The following is a 20,620-nucleotide window of genomic DNA, read 5'->3' on the forward strand; positions in this document are numbered from 1 at the left end:
CCTTCCTCCTTCATACACACACACACAAATGCCACAGAACCACTTTTAGAACAATGTCTAGAACACTGGCAGTAATGTCCATCTACCTGTGTGGTCCTTCCCAGCCCTGCCCCCTTGCCTCCCCCAACCCTAAGTGACCACTACCCTAAATTCCATGTTTTTTTTTTTTATAAATTTTAATTTTTAAAATTTTTGTTTTATATGCATTTTATTTTTGGTTGTGTTGGGTCTTCGTTGCTGCACGCGGGCTTTCTCTAGTTGCAGCGAGTGGGGGCTACTCTTCGTTGCGATGCACGGGCTTCTGATTGCGGTGGCTTCTCTTGTGGAGCACGGGCTCTAGGTGCACAGGCTTCAGTAGTTGTGGCTTGCGGGTTCTAGAGCACAGGCTCAGTAGTTGCCGTGCATGGGCTTAGTTGCTCCATGGCATGTGGTATCTTCCCGGACCAGGGCTCGAACCCGTGTCCCCTGCATTGGCATGCGGATTCTTAACCACTGCGCCACCAGGGAAGTCCCTTCTATCCTTTCTACACAGTTTTATAACATCTATATATGTTCTCCCAAAGTATATATATTTTTTCTATTTAGTTGTTTTAAGCATTACAAAAAAAGGTATCAGGCTATATGTAATCTTTTTAAATTTCCCTTTTTTATTCAAAATCATATTGCTAGGAGTCATTTTATGTTGTACAGCTGAAGTTCATTCATTTTAATGGCTGTGCAATATTCCATCACATAAATAAACCAGTTTATCTGTTCCCATCTCTAGGCAAACTTACATCCTTCCTGCCTTTTGGGGAGAAATGGGTGGCACAGAGTTCTAGGGTTTGTCACGCAGGTGGGGCTTGAGGGGGGTGAAGTTTTTATCTTGAATAGTCTGGTGTTTCTGTCAAGGTACAATGTTGTTTTCAAGTACTTGCTGAGTGTGCGCCGGGTACAAGCTGAGCTGCAGCACTGCTGGGCCCTACAGATGCAGCGCAAGCACCTCAAGTCCAACCAGACTGACGCAGTCAAGTGGCGCCTAAGAAATCACATGGCCTTCTTGGTGGATAATCTTCAGTACTACCTCCAGGTCTGTGTCGAAGGATGAGTAGAAGGAAAGGGTGTGAAAAAAAAGTCCAGGAGGTTGGCAGGAGTCATTGAAGAGGAATCCTGCATTTGGTGATAAACTGGAATTTGAGAAAATTCATGGATTATATCACTAGGCATGTTTCTTGGGGGGCATTTTAGAGGGTAATGGAAATAAGTGGATGAAGGAGAACGAGGAGTTAAGGTCCTTATCAGTAATGCAGTATTTAATTATTGTTGCCCCCTTATTTTATAGTTTGCTGTAGCTTCTGGAATCCCATAGGACTTAACCAAGTCAGTCGGCGGAGGGGATGTGGCGTGCGGGGGATGGGGGTGTGGGGGTGAGATCTGCCAAGACATTGGAGGTCGTCAGGAAGTAGGCAGACGACTTCCTACAAGGCGAGGCAACGTTAAGGGGGTCTTCGTTCAGCTTTAAAGGGGCTTGGATAGGAGGAAGGTGAGTGGGAGCAGAGTTCCTGTTTCATCCTCTCAGGCATCTGATGTTCTTGCGTACTTAGACTATGCAAGGTACTAAAATCATTTGTGCAACTGTCTACCAGGTTGATGTGCTGGAGTCTCAGTTCTCACAGCTGCTTCATCAAATCAATTCTACCCGAGACTTTGAAAGCATCCGATTGGCTCACGACCACTTCCTGAGCAATTTGCTGGCCCAGTCCTTTATCTTGTTGAAACCTGTAAGTAGGGCTGGTTGGTTTCCTCAGACTGCTTCTAGCCTGACTGTTCCCTTAGGCACTTGCCAGGATATGGAACTATCATTAAGCAACTTTCCAATCTCTGTCTTTAAACATTTTTAACAACTTATAAAGCAAAACTAAGAGGGAATACTAAAAAGGAACTTAAATGTCTTTGAATTTCTGAAATACTATATCACAAGATGTGGTGAGCAGCTATAGATAAAAGAATATATGCTTAACCCTCAGAAGGAAGGATTTAAAGAAATTTTTAAAAACCTTTCTGACACCACAGAAAGACTAATGAAAAGCATGTAGAATTTACTTTCTTAGAAATCTTGTGGATCAGGATCGACCAGTTTGGAAGTTGTTTTCACAGACAACTAGAGCAGTGTCTCCCTCTGTGTGTGTGTGTGTGTACATATGTACATACATATATTGTGCATCTCCCTCAGGGAAGTTATTCTCAGCCTTGGACCCACGTGGGAATCATCTGGGAGCTTTAAAGTAATCTAGGACCCAGAGCACTTAAATTAGTAGAACCCAGGCACCAATCTTTGAAAGCTCACAAGCTGATTCCAGTTCAAGGATGAAAAAGCAGCAAGATGAAAATGACCCCTTGTAGATTCTAATAGAACAAGTTATGCTTTATCTTTGACGGGAGCTACTTGTTATTCCTCAGTTGTGCCACACTCTTTTGTTCTGGTATTTGGGGCTGCTGTTATTTTTAAGGGAGAGTGAGTTCTGTAGATGCCACTCCAAAGGGTTCTGTGAATTGAAAACAACCAAGAACCATTGTCACAGGTAGACTGTCCTTGTACAGTATGAGTGCATCCTTGGGGAAAGCAGAATATCAGAGCAGGTGATGGTCATTAAATATTTATTGAGTGCTTACTGTATGCAAGGCACTGGGGATACAAAGAGGTATAAGTCATGGCTCTGCCCTTAAGGAGCTCACAATCTAGTTGGAGAAACAGGACTTACATACATCACAGATCAGTAACAACACAGACGGCCTGAACAAACGCCAAGTAAACAGTACAGATAATATAGAGGAGAGGGAAGCAAGGGGTCGCTAAAGGCTGTGGTGGGGAAGGGAGCGCGCTGTTAGGAGTAGGACTCAAGCTGGTATTGAGGAGAGTATCCCAGGCACAGGGAACAACACTGAAAGCAAAGCTCAAGGTGGGAGCACACTCGGTGAGTCCCAGAGACAATGACTAGTTTAATGTGGCTCGAGTGGAGGTTTCGTGCAGGGTGACTAAGAATGACAGTGTCTTTGCCTGGAAGGGAAGAGTGTTTTACACATGTTGCATTTTGAGGGGCTGGCAGGACTTGCATTGTCTCTCCTGAGGTCAGATGTAGAGAATGGGAATAGGTTGGCTCGTATTTTCCCAAATCTTTAATTTCACAAGTGTATCTTCCTTTTTCTCCTAACGTCAACTGTGTTTCCTGGCTAGGTGTTTCACTGCCTGAATGAAATCTTAGATCTCTGCCACAGCTTTTGCTCGCTGGTCAGTCAGAATCTGGGCCCACTGGATGAACGTGGGGCCGCCCAGCTGAGCATCCTGGTGAAGGTAAGTCAGCCTGGCCACTGAAAGTAAGCAGCCCTGTCCAAAGGACAGAGGTGGCTTTGTGGATGGGAAATCGTGATCTTTTCCTCTGAGTCAGTTAAAACATTTCCCCAATACATACACACAGAAATAATAAGATAAAAAATGTTGGTATCAGTTTTTAAAGCAGATAATTATGTGCTGCCTGAGCGTTCAAATATAGTTCAGCCCTGAATAGTTTATTCAGCCCACCAGATATGCACTGGCTTTGTTCTTACTTTCTAACATCCAACCTCCTTACTTCCTTGAACTAACCCTCTGTTTCACTGAGATTATAATTATCTGCCTGTAACGGAAACACAGGCTCTCCCCAACCCCAGTACACAGCAGAATATATTAATTTGAAGCTGGCTGCTAAATTCCTACTGAGTATGAGAGTACTTTCATAGGAAGTCATGCATTCTATGGACTCGGTATGAAGAAGTCATTTTAGGAGCTAACAGAAATGGGAATGGGGAAGGCCAGTTGGTACTGTGGAATTTTCAGCAAGACTTTTCCAAGGAATCTCCCCTGCTCCTTCACTCCACATGGATAGCTGGTAAGTCTAAGAGGAATGACAGCTTGAGTCCTTCTCTCTGCAGGGTTTTAGCCGCCAGTCTTCACTCCTATTCAAGATTCTCTCCAGTGTTCGCAATCATCAGATCAACTCGGACTTGGCTCAACTACTGTTACGACTAGATTATAACAAATATTACACCCAGGCTGGTGGCACCCTGGGCAGGTAGGAACAACTGCCTTTGGGGCACTCAGTGGACTGTGTGTATGTGGCTTTGTAACAAGTTGTAGAATTCCAGAGCTGGAAGGAGACTTTAGCCATCATCTAGTCCAAATACCCTCCTTTTATAAACAAGCAAAGTAAGGCTCAGCAAGAGAAAGGGCTGTGTCTGATCATCAGTGAAGATTATTTTGCAGTCAAAGTCATCAGAGTAAAGAACCAACACTCCTGGCGCTGAGGCAGGGCGTCAGTCCCTAGCGTGACGCGAACCGGCTGTGCAGCCTTAGCATCCCCCACCCCAGCCTCCCTGCCCCCCAGCTTTTTGCCTCTGAAAGGAGGGGACTGCTCCTTCTAACTCCAAACTTTTTAAAAATCTAATAGTGAGACTCAGTGGTAGGTGTCTTCTCTCAGAGGTCTGTCCCATTCAAAAAAGCAATTTATTATTCTGCTTTCTCTCTCTGAAATGTCAAGCAGATTTCTCCTAAGTGATTTTATTAGCAAGAAGAATTTTAAGATGAGATTATCTAGATCACAGGTTGCCCTGATTCATATTTCTTTGAAGAAAATCTTGGGAAAGCATGATATTTTGATGCAACTCTTTTTTTTCTTTTGCAGTTTCGGGATGTGAGAATTTCTGGTCCACAAACTAAGTAAGTCAATCCCCTGCGTTGTAACAGAAGATTCAAAACAAACATCCCATTCTCTGGCCAGACACTGTATGTCTGCAGCTACTGGAAAAGCTCTACCTTTTCTCCTAGAAGCAGTTATTGAACATCCATGGATACAAATCCTCCCCCCTCCTTCCCATGTGGAAGGGGCACCTGCCCCACCTTAGGGGAGTTCTTAACCCATCCACCAAGGAGGACTTGTGGCGTCAGCCCTCCCTCTGCTGACCATGCAGGATCTGTTACATTGAGAACATTTGTCGGATATGTTCATTTACTGAGCACCTATATGCCTAGGTACTGTTCAGACTGGGAGAGACACAGCAGTAAGCTATACAGATCAGAACGTTAAATGGCTCATGTGAAAAAGGAATTACATTTATTAATAAGTCAAATTCTGGCTGTTACCAGTGAGCAAGAAAGGCACCAGGTAAGACAGGCTTCCCCACACCCCACAGACCTCCTTTCCTCCTTCAGAAATTAAAACTGAGCATCTCCTATCCTTAAGGATCTTCAAAACTGTGACTCTGAAGAATTTTACCAGTAACTTCCAATTATTTCAGATTGGTAAGAGGGTAATAATTCTGGCTATTGACAATGTATTCAAAGTATTTTTTAACAAAGAAAAAAGGTCCTTAAGAAAAAAAATTGTTAGATTTCAAATAGTGAAAGATGCAGGTCTAATTATCCCACTTAGAAGGACCACAGGAGTAATCTGGCTCAACCATCACTGATAACAATCTTCATATCAGTGTGAACCGAAATATTCATTGAATAACCCCCTCCAAACTGAAAAAGAATGCAGCATTCTGGCCTCAGTGTGTAGCCACTCAATCTGGTCCTCATCTCTACATCTTCCACCACATACTACACACCCTTATTCCCTGTAATTGCCAGCTAAAGATGACCCCTTCCACTGCTTCCTCTGGAGCAGAGGTTAGCAAACTATGGCCAGCCACCTGTTTTTGTAAAATAAAGTTTTATTGGGACACAGTCACACTCATTTGCTTACCTATTGTCTACAGTTGCTTTCATGCTGTCGTAGCAAAGTAGTTGTGGCACACCAAATGGCCAAAAAAGCCTAAAATATTTACTATCTGGAAGAAAAAAAAGATATTTAAGCCCACTTTAGAGAATGAGAGGACATCAACAGGGATGATGCTAGGAGTACAGAAGGAACAGCTTCCAGCAACTGTAACCGTAATAAAATTTTGGACCTCTGGCTAGAGCTTCTAACAAACATTTCCAAGTGTTATCACTGTTTCTCATGTTTATATCCTTGCAGCAAGTCGTCGTTTATAGTCACCACCCATTCACAACAATTGGTCCTTTACCCTTTTGGCTGAGAGTACAGTACCCACAGGTCAGCTGTTAGTGAGCTCAACTCTAAAGAGAGATTTTTTTTTTTCATTGACAGAAAACTAAGAGCTGTGCCCAATTCCACTCAACTTCTGCCACAACTATAAATCTGGGCCTATTGTAAAATCAGGTTTTTGAAAGTGCTGAATTTTAGACAGCCCAGGTTAATCTTTTGACAGACAATGATACCACAGAAAACTTTAAAAAAAATTCACTCCTTGTTATTTTCCTTGGCTAGCTCTCCTTCTACAGTGAACAAGCCCATTGAAAACTGCAGAGAAGGTACTATGTTTGTCTTGCTATTTGTTGAGATTAAGCTCAAAGAAATGGATGAAGAAATCCCAGTTACTACAACCAGAGATTCAACATTTATTTTATCATAAAAGTCCAGCAAATAAAAGTATATACAAGATCCATGCAAGGAATCCGGTTACACACAAGACACATTTAAAACCTGGTTAAAACACAGTCTCCACAACACCAGGGAATAAAACCGATAAGACCGAGTATCCTTAGTGAGAAACATAATCGTGTTTATATTTTGGATGCTGCTTGAATCCAATTCTCTGCCCAACAATGAGGCACTGGATCACCCACTCTTGTGACACCACAGGCAGCTGCAATGCTTCAGCACACTTCAGCACCGAGGCTGGGCACGAGGGGTCCGTCACCACCACATCAAATACCCCTAAAGCAATATCTGCAGGAAGCAGGGGAAGGTGAGTGAGGAAAGGAGACTCAATTTAGTCCTCCAGTTAAAAGACAGATGAGCCTTCTCACCAGTATATCCCGCTCTGCCCAAACTAAAGCCCTTCATGTCAAACACAGTGCCAGTGATCACAACCAAAAGTGAAAAGTCACAATCACTATGTGCTGGCCTTGAGTTTAGCAGGTATACCGGTGGACACCAGGAGAAGCATAAACAGCCCGGTGCGTCACTCATGTTGGCTCACCTCTTGAAGGTGGTACTTTTCTTCTCTTAGAAACACGGGTAAGGGTCAGCCTATCAAGACTGAGACTTAGACCACAAGAACTAAGTGCTACGGGTCATGGACATCCTTGGAGCAACGACAACACACACAAACTTTTCAGGTACCTTTGTTATGGGCACTTGAATGGTGCTGCTTCACAGAGGCTGCCCCCCCAGTCATGAGGATCTCAGACCAGAGCTCCAGGAAGTTCTGCTGTTGGTCTGATACCAAGAGTACCTTCAGATTCTGGAAAGGGTTTTCACGGGGTTGCCTACGAAGGAGTCAGAGAAACAGCACGACAGATAATATCCAATGACAGCCTTTCTGCAAAGGGACGCAGGTACAGCTGACTGCTTTCAATAGCCCTGCGTTAGGGTATCACCCCCCGCCCCTTCCCTCCTTCTCTGAATGATGTGTATCTTCTGGGATCCTGACCTTCTCATCTACCCCTTCTGATTTCCATGTTTATCCTGAGGCCAAGTTTAAGCCAAATCATGCTCCTGAGCCTGTATTTTTAAACGTGTTGCTTAAAACAAGTTGAGAATATTGAATCTACATGAAAATCTCACACATTTTCAAAAGGTCCCTAACCAATATACTCTAGGATAATAAACTAGATGAACTGCTAAAATAATCTCAAACCCACTGAAATTCTGTAATTTATCCTATGATCATTCTAGTTTCTAGAAATATTTACTCTCCTAGATTCTCCCCCTCTGGAAGCTTGCTGTCTTCCTGTCTGCCGTTCTAGATGGGCTCTCAGCTACTCACCAATCCAGAATTTTTTGCTCCTCGAGGCTGTACCCAGCTGGCAGCAGATAATTGCGGTAATTCTGGAGCTGGTTGGCATGGCAACTATCATGGACCCAGACATGAGACACACAAGGAATCCCACTGGCAAGGCACAGGAAGTACTTCCGGGTTCGACAATGCTGATCCGCAATTAGGAGACACTGGTAGGCTGTATTACACTGGAAGAAAAGGAACGGCACCCATGGGTCTAGTGACTTCTAGGGAAAGCCCCTGAATAGTAGCCTTAATGAGTCATAGGGAACAGATCTGAACACTTCCATATACTATCCAAAATGTGACTGAGTCTGTCCTTCTGCTCAAGGGCTGTTCTCTCACTAAAAAGCCCAAGTAGCTTCCCTAGATAATCCCCCTGCCTCACCTGCAGCTTTCTGGGGGCTTAAATCCTCAAGGGACAACCAAACCCCAAGTATTTAGCCAACACTGCAACAGGGATTGCTATTAAACACCAATTTTAATCTGCTTTTGTCCCAGCAACAGAACCACAGCTATTAAGTAACCCAAGGTTCTAACTTCTCTTCCTTGTACACAGTAAAAATTCTGTCTCATGCGACAATGTTTTGGCAGTTTCCCAGTTCCTGAAATCTCTAGCAACTGTATCCATCGTCCCCGGCCCCTATCAGCCTTCTTCTCGGTACAGCAAGTGGACTCTTCTCATCACTGCCCCTTTGGGAATCTACACAAAGAAACTCCTCACCTGGGCTTCATTGAAGTCTTCGAGAATATAGCCAGCTCCTGCTCGAAGCTGGGATTCTGTGTATTGCTTGTTGAAAGGAGGAATTTCTAAAAATTCTATTAAAGAGACATAACCAAGATAATAGTTACTACCAGCTGTTTTTTTATTTGCTACTTTATGCCTGCTTCTTACTGCCCCCTTTTCTACTCCCCAGCTATCTCCACAGCACTGTATCCCAAAGATGCAGGTGAAGGGCTTCCCCATGGGTCAGAAAGAGATCTGTCTTGAGGCCTATAAAATGCTGCCAAAAGAAGGGAAAGAGCAGGAGGGGTGGGGGAAGATGAGAAATGGAGGCAGGTCCTACACCTGAAAACATCAAAGGTTTCTATACTAAGAATGAGTCATGGGACTGTGCACAGGGATGGACACGCACCCACTTCCCACAGTGCTGTACTCCAACTTGAGTAACCCTTACCATCAGGAAGTTCCTCCTTATGTCTACCCTAAATCTCTCCTTCTGCAAACTAACCCTATTTCCTCTAATTCTGCCTTCTCTGGAGATGAAGAATGACTGATTAGCACTTTTTATAATAAAGCCTTCAAATTTGCCCTTCATCAGCATTTTACCCCCTTATACACTAAATCTTTGATAAACCAAAATGCTCAAAGAAAACAGGGTTTCTAAAATTTAACTAATTAAAGTGAAGTTTAGCCAGAAAATCCTGATTCAACCTTTTATTGAAAACTATCTCCCTTTGATGGTCTTGAAGTACCTCAGGACACTGAACATCAATGACTGCGCTATAGTCTTTTTTTTTTTTTTTTTTTTTTTTTTGCGGTACGCGGGCCTCACTGTTGTGGCCTCTCCCGTTGCGGAGCACAGGCTCCGGACATGCAGCCTCAGCGGCCATGGCTCACAGGCCCAGCCACTCCGTGGCATGTGGGATCTTCCCGGACCGGGGCACGAACCCATGTCCCCTGCATCGGCAGGCGGACTCTCAACCACTGCGCCACCAGGGAAGCCCTGCTCTATAATCTTGAGGGTGAAGTAGAAGTAGAAGTTATGAGACATGAGGCTGAAGCTATAATGACCCTAGGCAATTAGAAATTGCTTCTTTTGACCAATATCTAATTTGAGCTTGTTTTCTCGTCATCTGCTCCTCTTATATAAATAACACATTAAAAATATATTTTATTTAATTAGGAAATTGTAGAAATTAAGCTCTATTGAACTTATCACCAATAAAAAAACCCAACCAAATGTTTAAAAGTTCAGTGCCAAGACCACTCCCTTCCCCCTCATACCCGTAGTAAAACCTGCTGGAGCAGACCCCCTGAGGAGGCTGCCCAGCCCCCTGCTCTCTGGTGCCGTCCCTGCTGCTGGGGCTCCTCAGGCAGTGTTGATGCCCCAAACTCAGGCCTCTGTTTAGGTCTGACTGGCCAGCCTATTCACTTTTATTGCTCTTTTCTTGAAAATGAAAACTCAAAATGAAACTGGAAACTCCAAAGGGTTATAAGAAACTCAGAATACAGCAAGACTATTTCTGTTTTGCCGTGGCATCCTCGACCCATATCAATATATCATGCCACAATTTTCAGTACCAGCACTCTGCTGCTGAGTCACTGCCAAGGCCCCGCACAGCTCTTTATTTGTCTCAAGACTTCTATTTTATGTCTAACTTAATCCAGGACCGTTTCTAGTCCCAACCTGTTTAGATTTTAATCCCCATCTATATTTCCTGCATTTGTGTAATCAAATATTACCCTGTCTAGGCAGTCCCTTTCTCTAATTTTTCTCAGTTAGTTTGGATTTAATTTTTTCTACTTTTGACTTCATGAATGGCCCTGCCAACCAGAGGCTAAAATGAACAGGTTTTTAATTCCATCATCTAAATCAAGGATGAAGGTACTAAAACCTAACTCTGGAGTCCATCCCTGTGGCTGATGGGTCCCTGATGGTGTGCCACCCAACGAGACTAGGTGCCATATTCTTAACTCGTTACTAAGTATGTCTCACAAGACTGATTCAAATATTTTACTGAGCTCCCGATATAAATAAAAGAGATTCCCATTTATCTGGAAGATATACCACATAGTTTCTTAAAAACTGTAATTCTGTGGAGGACCATTCTAATACAAACGTCTCGGGCTTCTTGAGATAGACGAACCTTTAAACATTCTCATATACCAAAAATATCAAAGGGGCAATGTCTAAGGACGAAGGAGCAACATAAAGCAGACATATTCACCATAACCACACTTTCTATAAGAAACATGGAGATCCCTCTAAAAAACTGTCCAAATTCCTCCTCATTTAGACAAAACCTACCTCCCCTCACACATGGTTACAAGAATGGGATTAAAAACATGTGATATATCTGCAAAGGGGAATGGAGGGAATTCTCAGGTTTATTAAATCTCACACAGGCTCACAGATTTTGAAGAAATTTGACAGTTTGCATCTCATACCAAAGCCAGCTTTCTTAGGCATGCTGTACTAATCAACAAATAAAACATCTATAGAGCTGCTTTGTGAAGTCCTGGTCTAGGAAAGGGCTAGGAGTGTGCTGAAGAATAAAGACTAGAGTCCATCAATATTGTGAAAGCAAAACCAGACCACGAACACTGTTTTGATACCATGACACCTCTTCACAGAAACCTCAAGGGACTCCCAATCCCTTATGATCAAAGTCAAACTACATTCTTGGCTAGGAAACTCCTCACACGCCTCATTTCCCACTGTACCTATCTGAATTGTCTGACAAACCAGGCCTGATCCACACTTAATCTTGAAACCCCCCCACTCTACACCTGCTCCCACACCCTAAAGCCTCAATACTCACGACTGTTTGTGCACCTTCCAGATAGTATAAACCTCAATTGCAACTCCCTGACCACCCTTCCCACGTCCCTGAACAGATCTCCACATAGCTGTATCTGGTGAGATATAGCTTTGGTTAATTAAGAAAATCAGGGGCTTCCCTGGTGGTGCAGTGGTTAAGAATCCGCCTGCCAATGCAGGGGACACGGGTTTGAGCCCTGGTCCGGGAAGATTCCCACATGCCGCGGAGCAACTGAGCCCATGTGCCACCACTACTGAGCCTGCACTCTAGAGCCCGCGAGCCACAAATACTGAGCCCGTGCGCCTAGAGCCTGTGCTCCGCAACAAGAGAAGCCACCACAATGAGAAGCCCGTGCACCGCAAAGAGTGGCCCCCTCTCCCCAACTTGAGAAAAGCCCGCGTGCAGCCATGAAGACCCAACACAGCCAAAAGTAAAATAAATAATAAAATAAATAAATTTAAAAGAAAATCATCCACATACCTGAAGCGCCAACCATCACAGATCTGCAGTTGGTGCTATTTTCTGATAACGATGTTCCCTGATTCGATTCCCTCTTGCAAGACTCAGCATTAGTCAGAACTCTAACTTGTAGAACATCATTCCATTTGGACTGTTAGTCTTTGCAGACACATTTGGGTACTGCACTGCTGTCAGTCACTTATATTGCAATGTATATTTGTACCTGCCCAGTTTTCTCTCCTAGATCACACACTCTTTAGACATGTCAAATAATTTCTACCTCTCCCCATTGCAGTCTACTCAAACCCTGAGTAACAGACAACATAGAAATGTGTAGGTTTAGTTTAAGGTTGAAACACAAGAGTTGAAAAGGCCTAGAGGCTCTTTCTCTGACATCACCCTGGGACACTGGGTACCTCACATTCCCAGTCTTGCACACAGACCTCAAGAGAATAAACTTCACTCTAGCCCCTAGAACACAAATGGGAAGGATGGCAGGGCATTCAGAAACCTGACTGACATGGATGATTTGATTGTAGTAGGTAAAGTGAACGTTGGGTTCTAAGTCCCAAGTCTACCATTATCGTGGATAAAAAGCAATTATTCGACCTCTCCAAGCTTGTTTCCGCGTCTATAAAATGTAACATCTATCTCCCGTCTGCCTCACAGGATTGTTTTGAGGAACTGATCACTAAAAGGAATTCTGTGAGAATAGTCTATAAACCAAGAAGCAGGGTTAAATTAATTTTCCCTGACTGTGATTCCAGTTGCCACTTGCTCTTCCTCCTCTACAGATGGTTCATAAAGTGAATGGAAAGGAAGGAAATACACATGTTAGAGCCCTCAGGGCTTCTTAGGGTCTTACCCTCCTCTTCCTCACTGCTTCCTGTAGGACCATCTGGCAATTTGGAGCGGCTAGCCAACTTGTCACTTGTTGTGGCCATGGTGAGGAGAAAGGCATAGCCCAGAAACAAGGTCTTGTTGAGGGGCAGAGGCCCTCTCTGCTCTTCCAGGGCAGAGGGTTCACCCATGTTGTCTCCACTCTCACAGGGGCTCACAAACTCTCCTGCCCCCACTGCACCTGGGAAGGACAGAGGCACAGGGTACAGACCATTCCTGGGCACGATGGGATGTGCAGGCAGTGTCCTGATGAACTTTTTTGAGCTATAAACCAAAGACCAATCCTATGGCCAACAACCTAGGAACAAGTTTGCAGTGCAGAGTAGTTCTATGTATTTAAGTTTTACAGTCATGACAATGTATACATTATTTTCATAAGTGAAAATCAACTAGTATTGTTTTTATACAAACAAACCAAAAACTTCTGAGGTCATCTGCAGAAAAGGTGATTCTAATACAAAGATAAAGTAAAAGTGAAAAATGTTTGGAAATCTTCAGCCCACTTCCTCTGCCCAGTGCCCTGATTTCCCCAGGATATGTGATATCTTGAAGCAGCCTTTGAAAAAGTGGGTTCACCAAGAAATGTCCCCAGCAGATACTCCCACCCTATCCCTGACCCTCACCAGAACAGTGCACAGAACTTTATAATAAAGTGTTTTTACGTGTTGATGGAACAATATCAAAACAGCCTGCTTCAACTGCCCCAGTTTTCAACACCTGGGAGTAGGTAAGTGAATCAGCCAGTCCAGAACACCCATGCTTGGAGTGCCCCAATAAATCCTCGAGAAGAAAACAAATACCTGACTTGGAGAAGCTGAATCGTAGGCTCATTAGGAGGCTAAGATGACAGACAGGTCATGCCTCCCTAAAATAAAACCAGCAGCAAGAGAACAGTCTGATGTAGCATGTATAAGCCTGGGCTTCAAAATCAGACTGCCTGAGTCTGAATTCTGGATTACTGTGTCACCTTGGGAAAGTTAGCCAACTTTTCTGTGCCTCAGATTCTTCAACTATAAAGTGAATTCTAGCACCTATACCTCATAGGGATTATATGAGGTAGTATGTATGACGCACTTAATTCCATGCCTCACATACCCTGAAACACAGCAGAGGTGTTAGATAGATATGGAGATGACACAACTCAAATACATAGGAAACAAAAGCAGCTCTGGTGCCAGGACGATGTAACAACCAATGAACTTCCTCAGCTTGCGAGACTCAGAAAGCGCCCTTGGGGCAGACTCTGAGGACTTTACCTCTGTGTCTCCAGAAGCCACAGTGGCTGGGCCTGGGTCACAGCAGAGACCCAGTAAACAATAAATGGATTGAACTCCTCTATTAATATGACTTGAGGGACTAGAAAGGGGTTATTTGGGGGTAGGTAGGGAGAGGGGAGATACAAGCCAAGGTACTGGCTTTCAATAGGACATCCGGGAAAGCCAAAGGGCCCTGAGCACAAGGGAGAGGGGAGCAGAGCTTCTGGACGGAAATGGTGCCAGGAAAAGGAAGAGGTCTAAGAAAAATTTCACCTATTTTGAATCTGCTCAAATGAATTACATTTCCTCTCCCTCCTAGAACCAACACAGGGGTCAGCGGATGTTGCCAATCAAGACCCGGCTTCCTATCTACCCAACTGGACTCTGCTGGGAGATGGAGGTTTGTGCAGGACTCCAGCTGTGTAACTGGGACGGAGGAGCCATTGCGTGTATCAGGCTCCGTCTCTCCAGCAGCTGACCCTGCATTTGCTGTGGTCTGAGGGAGAATGAGGCAAAAGGGAGCACTCACCAGGTTTCACAGTGGCAGATTTCCGGCCTCGCTTGGCAGGGGACCGTTCCTCCTCAGAAGTGGTAAGTTTTCTTTTGCCTGAGGGAACTCCGGTGGAGGCACGAGGGCTTTCTGTGATCTTTCGGGTAGGGGTTGTACTGCTGCTGCTGGAGGCAGTGGGGGTGGCAGGGGAGCTGATGTTACTTCGCCGCTTCCGTTTCCCTTCCACCAAATTGTCTATGGGAGGATAAGCCGCAGGTGAGTCAACTCCCATGGTCTGAGGCCCTGAACGCCAAGAAGCTGGGCACAGCCTGATTCAGAGACCGCCACACCCTTTCCCCCACCTCCCATGGGGGCAGGAAGCCTCTTTTAAGGCCACCATATTTTCTGTTTCAGTCTCTGCCATGACTAAAATGTGCTGGGTCCCTTATAGAACTGGGGAGGCCAAAAAAAATCTGAGGACTTACTATTTGGTCTTGGCGAGAAAACAGAGCTATGAAGTGGCTCCAAAAAAACTGGCTCATTACCATCTCATAAACGACCAAGGAATGATAAGATTCAGGGAAGCATTACTGATTGCTCTAAAAACCACTCCTCCTACCACAAGCAGGCCAGGGTCCAGAGGCAGTTAGCTGTTCAGGAAGCAGAGGTCTTACCTAAGCTGATATCTGCTGCCTTGGTGAGGGGCGTCACTGCCTCATATGGGCCTAGGCCGTACTGCTCTCTCAGTCTGTTTCCTTGCTCCAAGGACAAGATGACAGCCATTCGCTTATACCACTTCCTTTGGCCTTCTTTTTCAATGCTGTAGTACAGCTCTCCAGACTCCTTCCTATGCCCTTTCACCACTCCTGGGTAGGAAAAACATAAAAGCAGCTTGCTGTTTAGGCTGTTCAGCATCCACTCAGAGCAGGCCTGAGTCAGGGAATTAGAGGAGGTACAACAGAGGACTGCAGTTAGGGCTGAACAGAACCCTGGCTGTCAATCCCAGACACCGCACCACTTAGGGTACATGTAGACACCACCCAGGGACTGGACCGTGAAGCTTCTCAGCAGAAGGAGCCCTTTAGTTATAAAATAAAGCTTCCTAAAGCCAGCCTTTGTGGGTTGTTAGCGGTTCAAATGGTTCTTGAAGTGAAACGGCATGTGGTTTGTTAAACAGTCCCATTACAACTTTACTAAACCTTTCCTTCTTGGTTTCTTTGGAGGCTGGGTGATAATTCTTGAGTTAAGTTGTAGATGAAAGATGACATCATTCAAAGAGAGAAAGCATGTGTCTGTGTAGCAAAATCAAAATAGAGATATAGACCAGAGAAAGGGAAAAAAATAAATCCTGCCTCTCCTCCCTAATCTTCCCTCCTTATTATCTACTTTTCTGCTCTTGTTCTGATTCAGAACCTCAAGATAAGGCCTTTAGATTAGAAGGAACACGATGTGGGGTATAAAAGGAAACTGGGCTAGAATTCAGGAGACCTGAGCCTAGGCCTAATTCTGCTACCACCAAGCTGTGTGATCTTGGGCAAGACCCATTTCCAATCCTATAAAAAAGATACATATATAAATATAAACATAAATGCAACACACATATGATATAAAAACAGGGCACTAATGTGAATACTTTTTCATTCCTATGAACAGAAGGGTTCATTTGTTCTCTCCCATTAGCCTGTGCTTAAATGAAGGGCTAAAGAAACCCAGAGCATGCACCAAGGGGGAAAAAATGATAGAGGAGAAAGCAGGCCTTGGTTCTCTCCCTCACCTATGCCACAGAATCACTCTCTTTCCCCTTTGCTTGTTCATCTCCTGGCTTAAATCTCTAAATCAAAAAGACCCCTCAAGAGCACAAAGAAGCCCAAGGCCAACAATACACTTCACACTAATGACGAGCTACTAGAACTAGAAGCTGTCTAGTGTTAACATTAGCAGACAGCCTCAATAAATGGGACACAGAATTCCCTCCCCTGTATGCCATAATTCACTCAGGATAGAGAACTGCCTCTCTCTTAAGAGGGCCTAATGTGGACCTCCAAGAGAGGCTTTACACCAGAAAGAGGAACAAATGCATTTGATACAAACTATGTAAGTCACAGGTCATAAAAGATCTCAATCCATGTGCTACTAACTGATGCTACATGGAGCTAAGTGTTATCCAGAACTAGAAGGTGAAGTGGCCCATATAACAATGAAATAAAGGGGCAAAGAGCAACTACTCAGGAGTCCAAAGCACGAGAAAGTCTGAAGAGACTTCAATAGAGGCATTTTTGCCCATTATATACCAATCCTTGTTCCGAAAAATCCCCCAGAAAAAGGATGTTTTTAAATGACAAACTCAATGCAAACATGTATTCCCAAATTACTTCACAGAAAAGAGGCAATATATTCAAAGAATGGGCACATGAAACAGTCATAACAGACAGAAATCTCTCACCATCACCGGTACAGGGAACTGTACCGGTTTAAAAAAAAAAAAAAAAAAAAAGGCACCATTTTTCCAAACCAGAGAGTAAGTGGTGGGTGTGCAGACACACAAACACAGCACTAACAACCTCCTCCTAAGCAAAAATATCTCAATATATTTGCGACATTCAGCTACCTAAGGTTCCCATCAAGAAAGGCAGTAACTTTACAAGTCAGTGGTGAAAGAATACAAAATGGAAAGGGAAAAACACTAAATTTACAATGGAGAAACTTGGCAACCACCACCTTCACCAATGATGAAGGTTAATATCAGCAGAGATGCCCTTTGGATGTCACATACTGCCCTCCCACATACAATGTGTTGAGAAAGACACTTCACTTCTGCAGCATTCCTTTCAAAAACCCATAACGCCAATCTAGAGAAAACATGAGACAAACCCAAACTGAAGGACATTCAAAAAACACCTGACCAGTACTCCTCAAAACCGTCAAGGTCATGAAAAACAAGAAAAGATTCAGAAATTGTTACAGATCAGAGAACAAAAGACACATGAGGGGGCTTCTCTGGTGGCGCAGTGGCTAAGAATCCACCTGCCAATGCAGGGTACACGGGTTCCAGCCCTGGTCCGGGAAGATCCCACATGCTGTGGAGCAACTAAACCCATGTGCCACAACTACTGAGCCTGTGTTCTAGAGCCCGCAAGCCACAACTACTGAGCCTGCGCTCTAGGGCCCGCGAACCACAACTACTGAGCCCACGTGCCACTACTACTGAAGCCCACGCACCTAGAGCCTGTGGTCCACAACAAGAGAAGCCACCGCAATGAGAAGCCCACGCACTGCAACAAAGAGTAGTCCCCGCTCATCGCAACTAGAGAAAGGCCGCGTGCAGCAATGAAGACCCAACGCAGCCAAAAATAAATAAATAAATAAATAAATTTATTTTTAAAAAAAAGAAAATAAAAAGACACATGAGGACTAGATGCAATACAGTAATCCTGGATTGGATCCTGGGACAGAAAAACGACATGGAACAGCTGGTGAAATCCAAAAAAGTTGGGAATTTAGTTAATAGTAATGAGCCAAGGTAGTTTTCTTAGTTTTGACAAACGTACATGCTAACGTAAAATGTTAACAACAGGGAAACGGGAAAGCTGCGTGAGGGGTTCATGGGAACTCTATATACTATTAATACTCTGTACTTTGCAACTTTTCTGCATATATAAAATTTTTCAAAAATAAGAAGTTTATTCAAAAATAAACAAGCAATAAAGAAGAATAAAAAAGCCAGGGGTGAGAGTAACCAGCGCTAGGAATGAAATACGACATTAGAGAACACAGAAAAGTACTCAGGCTGCAGTGAACGCTGTTGGTATTGGAGGATTGGAGAGGTGTTAAGAGAGGTCTTGCCTCTTTTATTACCTGCACTGAAATACTCATCCTCCGAAAGGGCTGTCACTTCTGTGTCCAGTGGGATGGGGTCACACAGCAGAATGTCTTTGCCCAACACATCACACTCATACCCATCATCAAAGAGCAATTTATACTTCCCAGCTCCAACATCTCGCGTGATTTTTCCAGAGTAAAAATAGCCATTGGATGACCACTTGGCTACAACACGGAGCCCTACAAAGCTGTTCCCTGGAGAGGAGGCATCTAAGCCATCAGAAGGGCCAGCAGCAGTCTGGAAAGGAATCTCTGGAGAGTCGCTTCGACGCAAAGCACCAGCACCCATGTCTGCTCGTCTGGTGGAGTCTGGCACGCGGGGCACAATACGGGTGAAGGATTTATCATCTGGCGACATGCTGGGTGAAATGTCCTCTATGCCCAAGGGGCCAGGCACAGCTGTTTCCCTAAAGAGAGATAAGAAAAAGGAGAAGGCAGTGAGAATAAGCAGAGAGCAGTACTTATCTACCAATTTTCCCACTCCTTTGTCCATGGGTCTCCAGCCCATTCTTTGCTAACCCATCACAGGCAGACGCCTGGTGACTCAGCAGCCTCACTCTGAACCCTGCCCACTCCCCGGTCAGTGTGGGCCCCTCTTCTCCCTCCTGACACCCCACATACTCTCTACTCCCCTCTCTTCTCTCTACTCCCTTTTTTTCTGAACAAGTCATAGACTAAGTGTATCTCACACTACCCGGGTACCTGGTTCCAGTGGTCCGAGAAGGCGGGCGGCCCCTTCGCCCGCGCCCACGAGGCGTGACGGGAGCCTTCCCTCCCTGTCTGATGCCAAGGCCCGCATCACCATCCTCCTCACACACTGGCGTCCCTGTCTGACTGACCCCTTTTCTAGGACTAGAGAATGAAGACAGGTTAGTCTGATAGCACCTGCTACTGGATCCTTTCTTCACAGTCTCCCCTTGGTCCTCAGACTACATGCCAGGCCAACACGTGCTGAGCCTCCAGGGCAGCAGGAAGCTGGTCCACACACCCACCACCCAATCAGCTGGGAGCAGGAGTACAGGGTAACAAGTAAAGGACATCCTTCTATGCAAGTCTACTCCCTCCTGACAAAGCTTCCTACTGCTGCCCTCAAAAACAGCACATCCATTTCTGCCCTGCCTTCTCTTGTACTTCAGGCTCTGGATACCTGTAGAGGAAAACAAAAAGCTAGGGAATGTGTCAAGTTGGGGCTGCTACCCCAAACTTTCTGTACTCCCAACCAAAACACTCATAGGCTGCAGAAAATGGGGGCTGGGGGACAGGAATATGTGCCAGCTTTCCCGAAGTCCCCTCACCTGTTTTCTACAGTTTCTCAGGAATTCTGCCTCCCACAGGGCTCCACCCTACCTCCCATGCAAACCCAAAATAGAAGAGGAACGAAAGGGGAGGAAGAGGAGTTGATTTATCCTAGGAGGAGGATGCGGGGACTTCCCATTACTCCCCTTTTCCCGTGATATTAAAACGTCAGCAACCCTGCCCCTGCTGTGGCTCTCTCTCTGGAGACCCTGTCTGCACCTCAGTTTTCCTGGGCCTCCTCGGGAGCTGGGCAAGGCAAAATCTGCGGGTTCTGTCCCACTGGTTTTCCCTTTGAGTGGTCCGGCTCCTCTCCCTGAGCTGCCACTGCTGTGCATGGCTGAGAGACTTGTCCCACTTGACGTGCGGTGTAAGCTGGATGCCTTGGAGGAGAAGGAGCTGATATCCCCCAGGTCACCTGAAGAGCCCCCAGTCTGTGAAGGGGAAACTTCAGTTTCACACTCCTGACACTCTACAACTGGCTCTTCAGTCTCCTGCAAGGAAGAAATGGATACAAGAGCTTAAAAAAGCCACAATAACATAATGCTCATGTGATGGTTGGAAAATCCTAAATGGCAAGAAATTTCAATTCAGAAAGGTGGGAATTAGGAGGGAACTTTCTGGAGTAATGGAAATGTTCTATATCTTGCTTTGAGTAGTGATTACATATAACTGTCAAAGTCACTGAACTGAACACTTAAGACCTGTGCATTCTACAGGGAATACATATCTCCGTAAAAAATAAAATAAAGGTGGTACTAGATCAGAAGAAAGAGACCTCTATCCTGAGCTAAGTTAAATTATCTTTTTACTGGACAAGTTCACAACCTTTGGCTGCTGAGAACCCAGCAAGGATTCCAACCCAGAGGACACAGGTAATTCCCTGTCTAACAGAAGAAAGGTAAGGAAGTAGGTAGGTTAGAGGAAGAAGTGGTTA

The 20,620-nt window shown here is 44.8% G+C and overlaps 2 protein-coding genes across 13 annotated transcripts in view; one reads left to right on the forward strand and one right to left on the reverse strand.

The window, feature by feature from the left end:
- Positions 1-8,707, forward strand: part of TUBGCP4 (tubulin gamma complex component 4) — a 49,728-nt gene extending 41,021 nt beyond the window's left edge. For all 4 annotated transcript variants that reach the window (XM_067745356.1, XM_067745351.1, XM_067745366.1 and 1 more), the window contains 5 exons: positions 892-1,069; positions 1,626-1,760; positions 3,215-3,331; positions 3,949-4,088; positions 4,698-8,707. In XM_067745356.1, coding sequence (XP_067601457.1) covers positions 892-1,069; positions 1,626-1,760; positions 3,215-3,331; positions 3,949-4,088; positions 4,698-4,710 — 583 coding nt within the window. In that variant the 3' untranslated portion in view covers positions 4,711-8,707. The remainder of the gene's footprint in view (positions 1-891; positions 1,070-1,625; positions 1,761-3,214; positions 3,332-3,948; positions 4,089-4,697) is intronic.
- TP53BP1 (tumor protein p53 binding protein 1) overlaps positions 2,621-20,620 on the reverse strand; it is a 70,850-nt gene continuing 52,850 nt past the window's right edge. For 7 of the 9 annotated variants that reach the window (XM_067744985.1, XM_067745043.1, XM_067745033.1 and 4 more), the window contains 10 exons: positions 19,906-20,177; positions 19,093-19,242; positions 18,367-18,797; positions 15,186-15,377; positions 14,551-14,766; positions 12,731-12,946; positions 8,585-8,679; positions 7,849-8,048; positions 7,203-7,348; positions 2,621-6,806 (listed from right to left, as the gene is read on the reverse strand). In XM_067744985.1, coding sequence (XP_067601086.1) covers positions 6,619-6,806; positions 7,203-7,348; positions 7,849-8,048; positions 8,585-8,679; positions 12,731-12,946; positions 14,551-14,766; positions 15,186-15,377; positions 18,367-18,797; positions 19,093-19,242; positions 19,906-20,177 — 2,106 coding nt within the window. In that variant the 3' untranslated portion in view covers positions 2,621-6,618. Of the gene's footprint in view, positions 6,807-7,194; positions 7,349-7,848; positions 8,049-8,584; positions 8,680-12,730; positions 12,947-14,550; positions 14,767-15,185; positions 15,378-18,366; positions 18,798-19,092; positions 19,243-19,905; positions 20,178-20,620 lie in introns of those variants that run through there. The other 2 variants (XM_067745005.1, XM_067745015.1) reach the window with 2 other exon arrangements.

The sequence above is a fragment of the Pseudorca crassidens genome, chromosome 1, assembly GCF_039906515.1.
Source record: "Pseudorca crassidens isolate mPseCra1 chromosome 1, mPseCra1.hap1, whole genome shotgun sequence".
NCBI classification, from domain to species: Eukaryota; Metazoa; Chordata; class Mammalia; order Artiodactyla; family Delphinidae; genus Pseudorca; species Pseudorca crassidens.